Here is a 19,586-nt window from a genome sequence, read left to right on the forward strand (position 1 = left end):
GGTACGACATTCCGAACGGCTGAAATTGAAGTGTATAATAAACGGTATTTCGGGATTCCGGGATCCCGTAAAAAAATTATCCGGAAATCACATAGAAAGTTCCACGGGTCAGATAAAGCGGCCACGCAAAGTTTGAGCACCAACGGAAGACATTTGGGGGTGCCGGTGTGCCTCACACCAGCATTCGCCGAAACTCGGATTATTGTGAAAAATGTGTTAAAGCTCGTTATTTGAGGCTGAAATCGAACAGGTTGATTCCTGAAATGAGCTCGGACGCGTGATTGAAAAACAGGGAGAAAAAGAAACAGGGTCCGGTACGACCTTCCGAACGGCTGAAATTGAAGTGTATAAATACACGGTTTTTCGGGATTTCGGGGTCCCGGAACAAAAATCTCCGGAAATCGCATAGAAAGTTCCTCGGGTCAGATAAAGCGGCCACGCAAAGTTTGAACACCAACGGAAGATATTTGGGGGTGCCGGTGTGCCACAAATCAGCATTCGCCGAAACTCGGATTATTGTGAAAAATGTGTTAAAGCTCGTTATTTGAGGCTGAAATCGAACAGGTTGATTCCTGAAATCGAACAAAGTTGATTCCTGAAATGAGCTCGGACGCGTGATTGAAAAACAGGGAGAAAAAGAAACAGGTCCGGTACGACCTTCCGAACTACGAAATTGAATCGTATAATACACGGTTTTGGGGATTCGGGTCCCGGAACAAAATTCTACGGAAATCACATAGAAAGTTCCTCGGGTCAGATAAAGCGTCCACGCAAAGTTTGAGCACCAACGGAAGACATTTGGGGGTGCCGGTGAGCCACAAACCAGCATTCGCCGAAACTAGGATTATCGTGAAAAATGTGTTAAAGCTCGTTATTTGAGGCTGAAATCGAACAGGTTGATTCCTGAAATCGAACAGGTTGATTCCTGAAATGAGCTCGGACGCGTGATTGAAAAACAGGGAGAAAAAGAAACAGGGTCCGGTACGACCTTCCGAACGGCTGAAATTGAAGTGTATAAATACACGGTTTTTTCGGGATTCCGGGGTCCCGGAACAAAATTCTCCGGAAATCACATAGAAAGTTACTCGAGTCAGATAAAGCGGAAACGCAAAGTTTGAGCACCAACGGAAGACATTTGGGGGTGCCGGTGTGCCACAAACCAGCATTCGCCGAAACTCGGATTATCGTGAAAAATGTGTTAAAGCTCGTTATTTGAGGTTGAAATCGAACAGGTTGATTCCTGAAATCGAACAGGTTGATTCCTCAAATGAGCTCGGACGCGTGATTGAAAAACAGGGAGAAAAAGAAACAGGGTCCGGTACGACCATCCGAACGGCTGAAATTGAAGTGTATAATACACAGTTTTTCGAGATTCCGGGGTCCTGGAATAAAATTCTCCGAAAATCATATAGAAAGTTCCTCGGGTCAGATAAAGCAGCCACGCAAAGTTTTAGCACCAACGGAAGACATTTGGAGGTGCCGGTGTGCCACAAACCAGCATTCGCCGAAACTCGGATTATCGTGAAAAATGTGTTAAAGCTCGTTATTTGAGGCTGAAATCGAACAGGTTGATTCCTGAAATCGAACAGGTTGATTCCTGAAATGAGCTCGGACGCGTGATTGAAAAATAGGGAGAAAAAGAAAGAGGGTCTGGTACGACTTTCACACCATACCCCTTCCCGTGAGGTCAGAACCTCACAAAAATATTTATATACATATTAGACCCGTAATGACATCCAACCAGTCAATCCTGATCACGTAAGTTACCACCCGATAAAGGTTACCTCTCGCCCGAACTTAACTCATATGTCCCTCATAACATATTCCCCCATTCGCATAACCATCATCTCATGCCATGTATAACCATACCATTACTATTCAACTATTAGCACCCGCCTCATCTAACCACATTTTATACTTCCTTACAACCACACATTTCAATCCGGCCTCTACAAAATCAACCTCATTAGAATTGATATCTTTCTTATCTATCATCACCCGTAACCACTAGTGACAACACCTCAACACTACCGTCGTTTGGACATCAAGCCTCTTACACTCATCTCTAAACATCACGGTTTCTTTCCTATCTTCGGTTAATTTCCCAAATAAAGAACATCAACCTATCAAGAAAATTACCTCAACATTCTTTCCAATACTATCCTTAACTGTATCGTCATCTAACTCTCCATCAAAATCTCATATCGTGCAGATACTCTATCAACCTCTTACTCCCTTAATTCCTCAAAACTCATGACTAATCATGTTGTCCTGAAACTCCTATATAACCATTAACTAACATCCTCATGATAGCATCACACATCTCGACGACTCCTTACCTCTATATCACATAACTCCGGTCAACATTTTCTCAGCTTATTTTTATCCTTCTTTTATCTTTACACTCAACCATATCAATTAATAGTTCAATTTCTTATTACTTCTATCTAACTCTTTAGTGCTCCGGTTACCTTTTCATTACTCCAAAACTCAAATCCCCTTATTTCATATCGATATCATCTCACTCTTTCTTACCATAGATATTCTCTTATTATGCTATCACTCACCCTTGCCACTAATCCATCTATAGAATCAACGTTTACTGTTCAAACAATTGCATCTCCCTTTTTACATCTCTAGAAATCAAAATTCATTTTATACCATTAATTGCCCAAGGAAATCACACATTAATTTCACCTCTTGATAACACAGATTCCCCAAACTCACTCACTATCTGCAAATCCACGTCGCAACATGTCTCCGCTAAGTTCACTATATACCTCTCTTCTCCATCCATCTACAACGACCTTTCCTTACATATATTCTTAACCAACACAGTTCCTAACCATCTCCCTCCATAATCCTTTACGAATCTCAAGTTGCTACTATTCACATCCTTCCTTCCAATCTTTTCATTCTCACGTTTCTTAGACTTACATCATGCCTTGCCCACATTCACTTACTTTTACATCACTCAACACACAATCTTATCACTCATCTCATCTCACAAAACATGCTCCATGCCTCAATAAACCATACCGATTTTTTTTTCCACTATCTATCACAACACATATAACTCATGTCGTTCCACCGAACTCATACTTACCACAGGCGCCACTCCTTACATCACAAGATTAGGTAACTTACGCATTAGAATCAATATACATGTAAAACAATGCATAAAGAAGCAAAATAACACCTTTGAATTAAACATAATATGCAACGAAGTCAAAAGATAAGCATATGACCCAAAACATGGGTCACTAGATCAAGTACAGCCCACTCGATCGAGTAAGTGAGTTACTCGATCGAGTAGGTGAAGGCTAGAAGAACCTAAAACAAATTACCAGGAATACTCGATCGAGTAACAAGAGGTGCACTCGATCGAGTGAGGGCCACTCGATCGAGTACCCTACGCATTTTTCAACACTGTCTAATTTTCGTAAAACGGTCATATCTCACTCGTTTCTTGGTCATTTTGGGCGTGTGACTTATCGTTAGAATCGTAACAGAACAAGTTATCACCTCCAATTGGAATCACATCAAAATCATTTATACATCTCAAGTTATAACAGTTTAAAGACAACTTTGCTGTAATCAGACGACATAACTATTCGATTTTTTACTTCCAACCAACTTAAACAACAACAAGGTAAACAAAAACAACTCAATACTCATAAAACCAGTATCCCTAACCACATGTTACTATTTACAAAACCAAACAACAACTTCCATCATGCACATACATTATTCAACTTACCATTCATGTAATGCCCGCATGCTTTTATTCTATAACCTTACGTAAAAACAATGACAATATATATAACATAAAATTCCATTTATGTGTTACTAACATATCAACATTATGACACCGAAGATGTCTTAGTCTAGTGGTTAAGACGGAGGTATCCTGGACAATAGGTCTCGGGTTCGATTCCCCCTCCCCTTATTGTAATGAGACTAAGTGCGCGCTTCGTTGAACCAAAAAATATATCAACATTATAAAAATCCACTTCAGTCATATAAACATGCTTAAATCATGAAATCATATTTTTAAGCAACATTATCCATCATCCATCATACACTTTATCTAACGCATGCATATAGTATATAGCTTTATTATATAACTTTACGAAACAAAATCATGTATAACCATATCACATCGCTTAATCTCATGTTACTAAGATTGCCACATTATAAATCATTCATCCTGCAATACATTATTCATCACATATTATCATATATGAACTACTTCCTTTTTCCACCACATCATTCATCATTCTCATATACTTTTCCAACAATTCCAACCAACATCGTAAACCAACTATCATGCAACAATTATTCATCTTTTTCCACTAATTATTCATGCTCTTACTCAAACTTTTAGCTATATAATCGATTCTACTTCTAGAACTCTCGGTCGATAAAATTACTCTAATATTTATCTTTAACCCGGAACACATGCGACTACGGTCACGAATACTTCCGTTGATCTCAATCCAAATTTCGATGTAATAACATTTTACTACCCACTTACCCAACGTAACAAGGTTTGTATTATGGTGAAGCCGGATTAACTCCCTTATGAAATTGGGATTCATGGTTTCTACTATTTGGTAAGGCTATTTCTCAATTATTAATTTAGTGAGAGGTCATGTCAATTTATTATCTATCACGTTTTAAGTGAACTAAAGCGGTGAACTACGATAATTATAATTGACACCGTCGATGACTCGATTGAATAAAATGCATGTTTAGTTATGGCGATTTAGCGATGCATGCAAACATATAAACAAAATGCAAAGCATAAATATAACACCACCTGATCCTCTAAGGTCATACCTATAGGGTAATGCTCTTAATTGATTATTTAATTAATCGTATGCTGATACGGGTTAATTAAATTCCTTAAAATTGACGAGTGATTTTGTGAGTAAAATTACGTTTCTTATTGTAATTTGATTAAATAAGATTCGGTCTAAGTAATCGAATTGTTTTATTACTTAGATTAATTTATTGTTTATGAAATAATTAAAAATAGAATGAATAATTTATTATAACCACATGTAGATGTGATTTATAATCCTATGACCCATTTTGGTACAAGTAATTGTGAATTACTATTTATTTTTGTATGTGACATATTTATTAATATGATGATTTTTAATATGTTAAAAATGCATTATAATGTAACATGTCATGTAACATGCATGGGGGAACCTACATAGTAGCAAAGGGTAGCACTCGCTACCCCAAATTCCCAAAAAATGATTAAGATTATCGACTTTTGTCACCCCAATTTTTTTAAATATGCACCGTAACATAAGTGTAAAACAACATCAAAAAAAATTCGCTATCCCAAAACTTTATTTCTGGGTTCGCCCCTGGTACTAACATGTCACATATGTCACAATTGACAAATGACAAAAATAAAATGGACCACCATTTTACATGGTAACCGAAATTAGGAGGGGCATTAAGGGTTTGTGTTGTTTAATTTATTTTATTCAACCAACACAATGATAACCCTAAGCCATAGCCTTACAAGGCTAAACATCTTGAGAAGATCAACCTAAAACTAGGGTTGCATGCCTAGTCTCTTGTGAAGAGCAAAAATGAAAAGCATTGGGCATGCTACCCAAGGCCATAATTTCAGCCACCCATAAGAGAAAAGAAAGAGTTTTCTCTTCCTTGATTCATTATTCATTCTAGTCTCAAATTTTTATTCTCTCTAGTTTTTGATAAAAAGCTTAAGAGCAAAAATAAACTCACACATTACTCCCTCTTGAACCGAAATTTCAAGAGAAAAATAACAATTTATTTGTGTCATTTTAAGGAAGGATTTTATTAATACTAGTCTTATGTTAATAAAATCTATTAAGGGTGTTGCTTTGGTACAATCCTTGGGGAGAGATTCTACACTTGAATGTTGCTCATCCACTAAGGAAAGCTCAAGATCTAGCAAGGTAGGTGACCTTGCTAGTGCCCATTTTGCCGAGTCAACAATGTAAGGATCCGATTTTCTTTACTCTTGTTTTAAGTTTTGCATGCATAAGATCTTGAATAATTTTATGACTAAATTAATTATTCACATATTCAATATGTAAACAAATGAGATTAATGAATCCCAACAAAATGGACGCAGACCTTTGTCCAGGGCTAATTGGATGGCAGACCCAGTCCAGGGTATATTGGATGGTAATAGACTCAGGTGGAGTTTATGGTGTTCTAGTGTAAGCGCTCATTTGCTGGAACATGGCAGATACAAGTTTACTTAGGAGTGACTTGTATAGTGGTCGAGTGGTTTGGAAGTCGTTTGCTAAATGCGACTGTCCGAGTCAAGGTGGAGAATTGTTAGTATGTCACTCGTATGTCACTTACAGAATATGTCGACGGTGAGATAAATTAGACTAAAGAAAAGGAGGTAAAATACGGGCGACACATCTGCGGGTCGCTGGGAATTCTGATGAAATCAGAACGCCGTATGATATTGCTGCATGACAAGCTATTAGAGTTGACTTCTTTTGTATGGAAATTGACGTTATCATGTCTTTGGTTTCCTAAGTTTAGTTGGACAATATTTTTGTATTAATTAATTATATTTCTTAATTAGAATAATCTTTGTTAGGATAGTTTAATATATATATATATAAACACTACTTTAACCTAGTTATTTTTTTAAGTAGAGATTTGTGAGGCAAACATATTGAGAGTTTTAAGAGGCAGATCTAGAAAAACTCTGTGCTCATCTTTTGTAATCTGTAATTCTCCCGACATAGTGAATTATTCTCCCTCGCCCTGGTGGATGTAGCTATCGCATTGATAGTGAACCACGTTAAATCTTTGTGTCTTTTATTTTTGCATCTACTCCGTATTGCTTCCACACAACAAATGTAAAACAATCTTTCTCGTTGTCAAAAATAAAAAGTTGTATAGTACGTCGGGGGATGAAAGTCACTAAGCAAGTGTTTTTACTTGTACCTCAGGTTCAAACTCGTCAACATTAAGATTTGCTATAAACTATAAAGCCTATAATGATAGAGTAAAACTGTATATCTGTATGAGGCTAAAATCCCAACAAAACACAGACGAGATTAAAGTGCAAATGCAAAATGTCTTTTCACCAAATTAATGCAACAACAATGAGAATAAATTAGCATATAAGAGAAGAAGGCTTATAACATCTGTAAAGTATCAAGTATGTAACAACCATATACAAGCATAAAATTTTCAAACTGTTTTATCATGTTCATTTTAGAGTATTGAATTTTTTCTCTTCGGTGATTTCACGAGATACAAAACTAGTTCAAGCATTATTGAAAATAAATCATTTAGCTAGTTTATCTTGGTTGATATAACGACCACCTGGAATTTGAACAAGACTTTCCGTAAAAAGGCACCCTCTAACAAAAGACGGAATCCTTGTAGCTGATTTTATCCCACCATATGTTGGTCCGATGTCATACCGAAATAGCCTTTCCCGGTCAAAATACGCTACCAAAGCCTCGTATTTTGATTCTCTACGAAAGCAAAAAAAAGGTTGGGTGAAATGAAAATAATGAGAGCTAAATGGAGTAATATGATACAACTTAATCCAAGATTCCTTTGCTTCATAGTCTTTCAACATACATAGAATTCCCGATGACGTAGTAGTTGTCGATAAACACAAGCAGCCGTTAATAATGTTGGGGATAAAAATAGCACTTTTTTATCCATGATGATGTGGCATCTTTTCATTGGCGGATGAAAAAGTAAGGGGATTGATGAGATGGACAAGTAGGGACCATTGGATTAAAAGATAAACAAACACATTTGTGTTTGGTACCTCACACACAAAAGGGGTGGAAAAGTCAACCAACCACCTCCTATTATCAAGCAACTACCCCCTACTTTACATGAGCAGACACAGGAATCCAGGAGCAGAGGCAGGAAAACATTGTGGACTTAACCCTAGCAAGACAACAACTATATAAAGGGAAGCAAGTCACAATTAGAGGGGCATCTCATTCCACACACAAACACTCTACTATTCAATATACCGTCTACTCTTAGCAATAATTCGCTAGCAAAATACGTCTTGTATTTCCTTACTTGCATAATTCCGTCTCGATTATAGTGCAAAGTTGGTGGGATTCCGACTCCCTCCGCGGTTGTTTCCACACCGGGTTTTCCGCGTCACCAAAAATTCCTCGTGTCACTCTCTTATTTCGTTGTTCATTCGTACATTAAATTCGTCGCATTCATTCCGTCGTTGGCCATAGATTAATCACTATCACTCACTAATTAAATTAATAACTCGGTAAATTTTTACCAAAACAAATAACACCTAAGCTTCGCTCACAAGTAGCCATTATTAACTGCATCAAAGGAACGTCCCTAACCCATTTGTCGGACCGAGTATCAAAACAACCAATTCGACAGTGTTTTGAATCCGAAAACAACCAATGTAGTAGATGGTTTTTTATGAGAGCACCGTTTTGTGTCACCCTTAATGAATCTATAGGTTTATTTACACGCTCCGCGAGTTTCCATGTATTCTGGTTTAAACTATAGACCATCACCTCCCTGTACGCAACGTATTTACGTAATACTTGACAACAACGTTCCACGTCCGTTACCGTGACAAGTTTATAATCATCGTTTAATTCATCAAACCCGAATCCAAATTTTGATATTACATTCTCCGAATGTGTGCTCGTGTAAGGAATCTCTCGAGATACTCTCGTACAAGGGTTGACAATGATATACTCAGATTTACAAAAAATTCCGTAAGCGTGTTCCGAGTACTACGCAAACCAAGCCGTCGACGGAGCCCACAATTGAAACATTGTCTGGCTTAGACTCGTCTAGGATACGCGGTAAGGGAATTGTGGTGACCGATTCATGAGATGAGTCTAAGTCGATTGAGTATAGATTTCGTCCGTATTTACCAACTAGAATAAGGCCGAGGTGATTTGTGTCCGAGGAGAAGCCGGATTCGTGAAGGTGAAGTTGGATGAATTCAGGGGATGATATTAAGGCGTTGTAGGATTTGGAAACACACTTGAAGCGTAGTAACGATTTCGCGGGTAATTTGGGAATGATCTCATGGGTTATAGTGTCTGTTGGTAGCGAAGACATTGTTGTTTTGGTAGCAAGATTACACGAATACAAATACAAATACAAATAGATTTACGAGTTTCAATAATAAGATTTTAGGGTATATATAACAGCGAGTTTATATATTATTCTCATAACATTATAAAAGTTTACTAAAACCAAGTGTTTCCTAAATAGATGTACAAAATAATTATGGAAATTAATAAAAACTTTCCATATTCAAATTTGGGTAAACAGACTTTAAAACAAATTAAAGACATCCTTTATCTATAAAAGCTGAAGCCAATAAGGGCAAGTCCAATGGTGTAGCTTAGGGACTTGCTTGCAATTTCTTAAAATTGCAAGCTAGTTGCTACACCATTGGAGATGTCCAACTAGATTAGCTTGTCTTAAGCAACAAGCCTCATTAAACTAGTTGCTTAAATGGTCCCACAATATCATATCAACCAATGACAAATTAGTTTATTTTCATAATTTTAATTTTATTAAAATTTAATTAGGTTTGATTTTTTTCATAAACTAGCTAAACCATTGGAATGAATTTGTCAAGCTACAAAATTATTGCTTAAAATGTGATTTGGATTTGTCAAGCTACAAGGTAATTGCTTACCATTGTACTTGCTCTAAAACTCTCCTATTGGTCTATGATTTTTAAGGATTAAATAGAAAAAAAATTAAGGTAGGACCCCCCATGTTCATCCTACACATTTAATTACCCTCTCTCCTATATTTCATTTGATTTGCTTTTCTTTTACTCCTTTTCAAACTACTGAGTTTACGATATTTTAATTTTAGTTTTAACTTTTTTTATAATTACATATACATATTATACATATATATTTTCCTAAAATGTTAGGAATACATCTGAACGAAAACAATTAAAAAAAATAGAAAATGAATAAAATTACAAATTATTTGTACTCGTTTTCTTATTGATAGGTACCCAAATAACATTCCTATACAAAAAAAAAATGCAAGTCTCGATAAGAATTAAAGCACATTCATATAATTATAATTCATAATGTTAAGAAATATACAAAATTTAGCAAAATTTGAAAAAGATTCATATAATTATAATGTTAAAAAAAAAATACACATGGTAAAGATTTTAATGATTATAAAAAAGTACCAGCACTAATTTTTTTATCTTAAAAAAAACCAGAAGTCTTACAAAGCATTATTATGAGACAAAAACATTTATTTAGTAATCAGGCATCTACAATATCATATTTACAATTTCAATACCGTCATTTGAATTTAACATTTAAATAAAGAAGCTCAATTCATTATATGTGGTTACAATAATAAATAAGAGGTCCGATTAAATTCAATACCGTCTCTATGGACAATTTATATTATTACGATATTGAACACTTAACATCTGTTGTTACGACCCGTGCATTTTTTTGCACGGGTGTAAAACTAGTATTATATTATAGCAAAGTAAAGAAAAAAAAATTACTGAAAAATAATTTTGAGATGGATGAAATAATTTGAAATATAATTTACGAGTTCTTATGAGTTATAATTTCTACCGGGAGAGAAGCCATTGTTGAAAATTTGTACCACGAAGTTTAATTGTTGTACAACACAAACACTTTTATATACGGATATTAAACAGTTTATGTAGGTTTACCAAATTTAATAATTTTTCCGTCAAAATTTAACTTTCTAATATGCAACTTTAGGGTCGGATGGGAAAAATGGGCTGGACGTGGCTATTTGGCCTGGATCGAATAATTCGAACCAAATTCATTTAGGTTCGCTCCTCGGTCTCACATAAGTTGATCGAACCCAACCTATTTACTCTAACCAGAATTGCTCGGCTTGTGCTCATAAAGTAAAACTTGAGCTCGTTATCAAGTTTGCGACCTTTATCGCGAGTTCGTTCGAGCTCAACTCGAGCCTATATACAATTGTTGAATTTTCATTTTTTCTATCTGGATATTTTCAATAATAAGGCTCGAAAATGTTATATACAAATATTGGAAAATCAATGAGACATTTTTTATATGTGTGATACAAATATATAATCATGACAAAATATTGTGTTATAAAATATGAGTTATATCTTATCTAATTAAAAAAATTCGAGCCGTTCGCGAACTTTTCGAGCAGATCCAAACGTTAGCTCGGCTTGACTCATTAAGCTCTCGAGCCGTGTCCAAGCCTAAGCCTGAGCTTGCGCCGAGCTTTAACCGATCAGAGCTCGAGTTGCTCGCGAGTTGTCTCGTCTCATTAACAACCCTAATTGTGACTAACGACCAATATAAAAACATGGTACCTAGTATCTTTACTAGAGTATAACTTCATAAGCAATACGATAGAAACAAGATTTCCCGCTACAAAAAAAAAAGCCATACATCGAATTAAAATAATTTCATTAATTATTAATTAAAACATTCAAAAAGTAAAACTTAATGACTAAATTATCATTAACATTAAAAATAAATCATGTAGCTTATATATCTTGGCTGATATGATGACCACCTGGAATTTGAACAAGGCTTTCCCTAAAAAAGCACCCGCTAACAAAACCCGGAATCTTAATAACTGGTTTTAAGCTATCGTATGTTCCTTGTCCGATGTCGTACCAAAATAGCTCTTGCCGGTGAAATTTCGGAATCAAAACCTCGTATTTTGATTTTCTACGAAAACAAAAAGAAGGTTGGATGAAATCAAAAAAATGAGAGGTAAGAAATTGATTAATATGAAACAACTTAACCCAAGATTCCTTTGCTTCATAATCTTTCAATATCCATAGAACTTTCGATGACGAAGTAATCGTTGATAAACTCAAACACCCATTAATAACTCCTAAGCTTCGCACACAAAACTTATTATTTTTACTATTATTATGTTCAATTAACTGCATCAAAGGAACGTCCCTAGTCCATTTGTCGGACTGAATATCGAAACAGCCAATTCGATAGCCATAGCGGTAATTTGAACCCGAAAATATCCAATGTAGTAGATGGTTTTTTATGAGAGCACCGTTTTGTGTCCTTACCGAATCTTTAGGCTCTTTTACAGTGTCCGTCAATTTCCAGGTATTCTCATTTAAACTATAGACGATCACCTCCCTACCCGTAACGTTAACTGGATCAACTGGATCAAACAAGTAATTAGCTTGTCTAAGAAAGTCAACAATCCAGACAAGTTTAAAATCAACGTTTAAATCATCAAATCCGAACCCAAAACTGGACTGAAAACTACCAAAAACCTTAGCCATAGGTGTGCGCTTGCAACGAGGAATTTCCCGAAATACCCTTGTACAAGGGTTGATGAGGATATGCTTATAAGGATCAAAACCTCTTATGTCTATTACTAACCTTACGCAAATTAAGCCGTTAATCGAGCCCACAATTGAAACAACGGGTGACTTCCACAAATCTGGGGTACGCGGTAAGGGAATTGTGGTGACCGATGAGTCTGGTGAGTCTAGGTCGATTGAGTAGAGCTTAAGCCTGTCTTCATCAGCGAGAATAAGGCCGAGGTGATTTGTGTCCGAGGAGCGGGATTCGTGAAGGTGAAGTTGGATGAATTCTGGGGATGATATTAAGGCGTTGAAGGATTTGGAAACACACTTGAAGCGTAATAACGATTTGACGGGTAATTTAGCAAAGATCTCATGTGTTATAATGTCTGTTGGTAATGGTAGTGAAGACATTGTTGTTTTGGTAGCAAGATTAGCCGAATTCGCCATGACAACTTAATAAAACATTACTTAGTAGGAGGAGTTGTTTGTGTTTCGAAAGATAAATACAAATAGATTTAAGAGTTTCACTAATAATAATATCTTAAGGGTTAAGATTTTAGGGTATATATGAGAGTTTATATATTATTCTCATAACATTATAAAAGTTTACTAAAACTAAGCTTTTCCTGAATAGATGTACAAAATAATTAAGGAAATTAATAAAAAATTTCCATATTCAAATTAAAAAATCTAATCAAATGTGGAATCCTAACCCGACTTTAAACAAATTAAATACATATTATAAAAAAGTGAATCATGGAAATAGAGAGCACTGGATTTGAACAAGACTTTCAGTAAAGACCACCCATCCAATTCCCAAATACGTCTTGCTTTTCCGTCCCGCATCCACCATTACTCTTCTTATATAAGAACATGAACTCGAATCCCCCACAACCCAGATGGGCTTGCTTTCACGTATGACCAAACTAATGCAACCACAATGAGATTAACCTAGAGATTATAATATATCCACATAATAAAGTACTCCCTCCGTCCCGGTCAATTGTTGTCCTTTTGTTTTGGCACAAAGACCAAGGAAAGAGGAGAGGGTCAATAACTAAATGACAAGTGGAACAAATTGAATGAGAATGATCAAATTACTCATCAAGTTCATTCTTAAAATAGAAAGGACAACAAATGACTGAGACACCCCAATATGGAAAAGGACAACAAATGACCGGGACAGAGGGAGTACTTCGTAAGTAACAACCATACAAGCATATATAAAACACAAAAACTCCAAAACTGTTTTATCATGTACGCTTAAATTAGAGTATTAAATTTTTACTCTTTCGTAATTTCACGGGATACAAAACTAACTAAAACATAAAACACTCAAAAAATAAAACTTAATTAACCACTAGATCAATTTAAATATATTGAAAATAAATCATTTAGCTTATCTTGACTGATAGGACGACCACCTGGAATTTGAACAAGGCTTTCCGTAAAAAGGCATCCTTCAACTAAAGCCGGAATCCTTTTAAACGATTTTATGGTACCGTATGTTTTTTGTCCGATATCGAACCAAAATAGCCCTTCCTCGTCCAAATTCGCAACCAAAACCTCGTATTTCGATTCTCTACGAAAGCATAAAAAAGGAGAGTAATCAAAGCTAAGTCTAGTAAAAATGTAAGCGGCCACCCGAGCCCCCGCATCCTTATTATTATTATTATTATTATTATTATTATTATTATTATTATATTCAATTAACTGCATCAAAGGAACGCCCCTAACCCATTTGTCGGACCGAGTATCAAAACAACCAATTCGAGAGTGTTTTGAATCCGAAAACAACCAATGTAGTAGATGTTTTTTTAAAAGAACACCGTTTTGTCTCTCCATTACTGAATCTATTTGGTTATTTACGTGCTCCACAAGTTTCCATCTACTCTAGTTTAAACTATAGACCATCACCTCCCTATAATTATAAGCAACGTCATTATTGAATAGTAGATTAAAACGTACCACGTGATCCGTTACCGTGACAAGTTTATAATCATCGTTTAAATCATCAAACCCGAATCCAAAACTTGATCGAATATCTTCTTTTAAATTATCAGACCCGAATCCAAAACTTGACCGAATATCTTCTTTTAAATCATCAAACCCAAATCCAAAACTTGACCGAATATCTTCTTTTAAATCAACAAACCTAGATCCAAAACTTGACCGAATATCTTCTTTTAAATCATCAAACCCGAATCCAAAACTTGACGGAATATCTTCTTTTAAATCATCAAACCCGAATCCAAAACTTGACGGAATATCTTCTTTTAAATCATCAAACCCGAATCCAAAACTTGACGGAATATTGTCCGAATTCAAAACTTGACCGAAGGGTTGACGATGATATACTTAGATTGAGAAAAACTCCCTGTACGTGCTCCGAGTACTACGCAAATCAAGCCGTCAACTGAGCCAACAATTGAAACATTTTGTGGCCTTCCCTCATCTGGGGTAGGCGGTAGGGAATTTTGGTGATCGAGTCATCAGGCGTGTCTATGTCGATTGAGTAGAGAATACGATTGTCTGCGCCAGCGAGAAAAAGGAGGCGATTTGCATCGGAGGAGCGGGTTTCGTGAAGGTGAAGTTGGACGAATTCAGGGGATGATATTAAGGCGTTGTAAGATTTGGAAACACACTTGAAGCGTAGTAACAATTTGGCGGGTAATTTAGCAAAGATCTCATGGGTTATAATGTCTTTTGGTAGCGAAGACATTGTTGTTTTGGTAGCAAGATTACCCGAATCCGCCATGAAAACTTAAAACATTAGTAGGATGGAGTTCTCACGAGTTCGTGTTTTGGAAGATAAATATAAATAGATTTATATCGAATTGGTTGTTTTGATACTCGGTCCGAAAAATGGGTTAGGCACATCCCTTTGAGGGAGGAGTTATTTGAAGATAATAAAAAGTCTCGTATGCTAAGCTTAAGAGTTATTAATGGCTGCTTGTGTTTATACACAGGCACAGTTGTATGGATGTTGAAAGAGTATGGAGCAAAGGAACCTTGGGTTAAATTGTTTCATATTACTGATCAATTTCTTAGATCTCGTTTATTTCAATTCAGCCAAACTGTTTTTTGTTCTAGTAGAGAATCAAAATATGAGGTTTTGGTTCCGAAATTGAACGGGAAAGGGCTATTCTGGTACGACATCGGACCAATAACTTACGGTAGGATAAGAAAAGTTAAAAGGATTCCAGCTTTTGTTAAAGGGTGCTTTATTATCGAAAGCCTTGTTCAAATTCCAGGTGGTCGTCATATTAGCTGAGATAAGCTAAATGATTTATTTTCAATGTTAATGTTAATTTAGTCGTTAAGTTTTATTTTTTGAGAATGTTTTAACTAGTTTTGTATCCCGAGAAGAAATCACCCAATAGTAAAAATTCTTTTTTTTTTTTTTGAGAAAAGAGTGCATAAAAAACGGAAGTACAAGTACATCGGGGGGGGAGCTAGTATCAACTAAACCGGCCTTAGCGAGGGCGTCCGCAACTCCATTAGCTGATCTTTTCTCAAAGACGATCTTCAAGCGGGGAGAGCTTTCCAAGAGATCCCTACACTCAAGGATAACATTAACAAATTGGCCACAAGGCGGAGCCTTGCTCAAAATAGTGGTAACTGCATTAAGGCAATCAGAGGCAATAATAAAACGATTCATGGACGCAAGACCGGCCCTCAAACCCTCTCTAATGGCTAAGACCTCACCGACAAAGGGGTTAGGGGAAAGAAGCCGTCTAGACCAACCCCGCACCCACGAGCCCATGTCATTCCTGAGCACACACCCAATACTAGCTAAGGAAGAAAGGGGGGGGCATCAACCTTGAATAGTAAAAATTCAATACTCGAAATCGAACACACTTGAAGCGTAATAACGATTTGACGGGTAATTTGGAAAAGATCTCATGAATTATAATGTCTTTTGGTAGCGAAGACATTGCTGTATGATGGGTGAATAAAAGACGTACCTCAAAGTTTAGTCAACAAGGTTCAAGATTTTCTTTATATATGAGATTCAATGCTATAAGGAAACTATAAGTCTTCTGAGAGACCGTCTCCCATACTGGGATTAGGAAACTATATATTTGGTAATATTGTAAACAGAGACCACCTCAAAGTTTAGTCGACAAGGTTCAAGACATTCTTTATATAAGGAAATTAGTATTACTCGGGTTAAGAAACTACTTTAAATAGTATTCCTCGGATTAGGAAACTACTTTAAATAGTATTCCTACTTTAAAATCTATAATCTCAGTTGGGATAGAAACAACAACTGTTGTTTTGGTACAAGGATTACGAACAGCAGCCATAGCAGCTATGGTTTGGAGGCCTTCGGATCTCATTTGTTATAACTTCTCTTTACGTGACAAACCCCCGAGTACAGTTCTGGGTGAAAAACTGAAAATAGTATTCCTACGGGCTCTCAGTCTTTCATTTTTCAGTTGATCTGTGCAACGGAACCAAACACAGCCCTTATTAATGGATAAAACTAATTATTTGAAACCCGTTTTAGAGTAAACTTGTGACAAATTGGTTTTTGTACATGGATTACGAACAGCTGCTACAAGAATACATTCATTCCCCTACCATTTTGAGTCAAAGACCAAGTAAAACAAAGCTTAAGTAATTCCCAACTAGAAGAATAAACAAAACACAATTCCTACCTAGAAGAAATGAAGAATAAACACAACACATCCTTTTAATAATTTCGTAAATCTATAAATATTATTAAAAGGGTAAACCTTAAAAGCCACGTAGACAATGCCACCTCATATTACTAAATGTCACCTTGCATTACCAAAATTCCACGTCAACAATCCTCCATGTAGTATGACGTGTTTAATTAAGAGGGTAATTCATGTGCGTATAATGATCCATTTAAAACGATACACAAATTAAAAAATATTTACATAAAAAACAAATTAGCATAACAAACATTAAATTTTGGCCTTTTTAATTTCTAGATAAATTAAAAAACAATTAAGAATCAAAATTCATACTAAATTTTAATTTTCTACGTTTATTCTTAGAATATTTTAAGTAGTAAATAAATATCACATTATTCTAATTTTACGCCGTTTATGAAATAATAAATAATTTGTAAATATTAAGGACAAATAATAACATACTTAACATTAAACATTGACATTTTAATTTTTAAAACTACAATTGGTTAAACAAAAAATAAAAATTTACATCACTCTAATTTTAAATTATTTATATTTACAACTCCTTCTTAAATATTATTGCAATAAACTTGCTCAATTTCATTAAATTGAATATATATGTAATCTATAAATATGATTTTATAAATAAAAGGGAAGACAAAATATCTACCATTTTTTAGTTGGTAAGATAACTCTATAAACAATTCTCATGCAATGTGTATTTTGTAAATAAAAAAAAAAAAGTAGACCTTTTATATTTCATTTCTCATTACTCTATATTTATGTCTATATTAAATTTTCCTAATAATGAAAATCTATACAATATAGTTAAAAGCCTACTTAAAGCATTTAATTTTAATCCACGTGTAATTTTTCTATTGGTTAATAATAATTCAATTATATTAATTACTTGATTATCTAACTAAAAGTAATCTCTAAATACCATATGTTACATACTTATAAAATACAAACAAAATAAAAAATATTAATTGCAAACACAAAAACAAATTAATATAAATTCTTTATTTTTTTTCTCATAAATTTGTATCAATCTACCTATTCATTTAATTTTTATTTCTTTTATTTAATAAATGGTCTTTTGGTTTTTCCTCAAAATTATTATAGTTTGTATTTATTTCACCATAATTTTTTATCTCCCCCTTAGTTCACAAAACATTCTTCTTCTCTCAAATAAATTCTTGAAATTAATTAGATAATTAATTATATAAATTTTCTTACATAAATATTACAACAATCCTCTTTTTCATTTTTATCCAAAAAGTTGGTAGGTAAAGTATGCATATATAACCAATTGAATTATTTAAATTTTTTATTCTTATTATGTTTTGAATTAAGTAAGAGTTAGAATCATATTTAATTATTATTTATGTGTAATTTTTCTATTGGTTAATAATAATTCAATTATATTAATTACTTGATTATCTAACTAAAAGTAATCTCTTAATACTATATGTTACATACTTATAAAATACAAACAAAATAACAAATATTAGTTGCAAACACAAAAACAAATTAATACAAACTCTTTATTTTCCTCTCATAAATTTGGTATTAATCTATCTATTCATTTAATTTTTATTTCTTCTATTTAATAGATGGTCGATCTTTTGGTTTTTCCTCACAATTATTATACTTTGTATTTATTTCACCATAATTTTTTATCTCCCCCTTAGTTCACAAAACAACATTCTTCTCTCAAATAAATTCTTGAAATTAATTAGATAATTAATTACAAAAAATTTCTTATATAAATATTACAACAATCCTTTTTTGTCATTTTCATCCAAAAAGTTGGTGGGTAAAGTATGCATATATAACCAATTGAATTATTTAACTTTTTTATTCTTATTATGTTTTGAATTAATTAAGAGTTAGAATCATATTTAATTATTATTGTTGTGTTTTTATTAAAATTGCAGGAGGATGACATACTCGCATATCAAAAACATGGCATGAAATCTGGAAATAATGGTTATAGAACTTCTTTGCAATTATCTTTTGACTTGAATATATTTTTCATTTTTGTTGAGTTTTCCTTTTTTTTAATTATTATTATGGGGTATGCGCAATATCAAATTTTAGTAAGAATATCTAATTATTAGTGGCATGTTACATTATATATTCCAACCCTTGGAATATTAATTGACAAATTTAATAAATTGTACTAAATTGTCTCACACCCTTTCGTGCACTTTATTAGTTTTCCGTGTACTCTTCAACTTGTATTTTGTCAATCAGGTTATAAATCAAATATCTTAGTCAACAAACAGATTATAAATCAAATGTCTTAATGGAAGTGTTGAAGTTATATGCTCCAAGGATCTAAATTAGATCTTTTAATGTGGATCAAGGTAAATATTTTGCATGGTTTTTTATTGGAATCCGATGATCATTCTCCAATTCAATGTTTCAACTTTGAATGCTTTCAAGCCTTTAAATCATTTTTTGTTCTCCATCAAATATTTTCTTCTAGCACTCCCAATATTTTTTCGAGAAATGTTTATTTTTTTTATAATGATTTGTATATATTTTTCTTTTCT

General features: G+C 34.3%; 1 protein-coding gene across 1 annotated transcript; it reads right to left on the bottom strand.

Moving 5' to 3' along the window:
• Window positions 1–11,560: 11,560 nt before the first annotated feature.
• LOC141650989 (F-box protein At4g22390-like) lies at window positions 11,561–12,805 on the bottom strand. Its single transcript, XM_074458720.1, has one exon. The coding sequence runs from the start codon at window positions 12,803–12,805 to the stop codon at window positions 11,561–11,563; it is 1,245 nt and encodes a 414-aa protein (XP_074314821.1).
• Between the last annotated feature and the right edge of the window lie 6,781 nt (window positions 12,806–19,586).

Source organism: Silene latifolia, chromosome 4 (assembly GCF_048544455.1).
Source record: "Silene latifolia isolate original U9 population chromosome 4, ASM4854445v1, whole genome shotgun sequence".
Taxonomy (NCBI): domain Eukaryota; kingdom Viridiplantae; phylum Streptophyta; class Magnoliopsida; order Caryophyllales; family Caryophyllaceae; genus Silene; species Silene latifolia.

What these genes read in the sequence shown, in the direction of transcription:
- LOC141650989 (XM_074458720.1), bottom strand. Translation starts at nt 12,805, where the DNA reads ATGGCGAATTCGGCTAATCTTGCTACCAAAACAACAATGTCTTCACTA.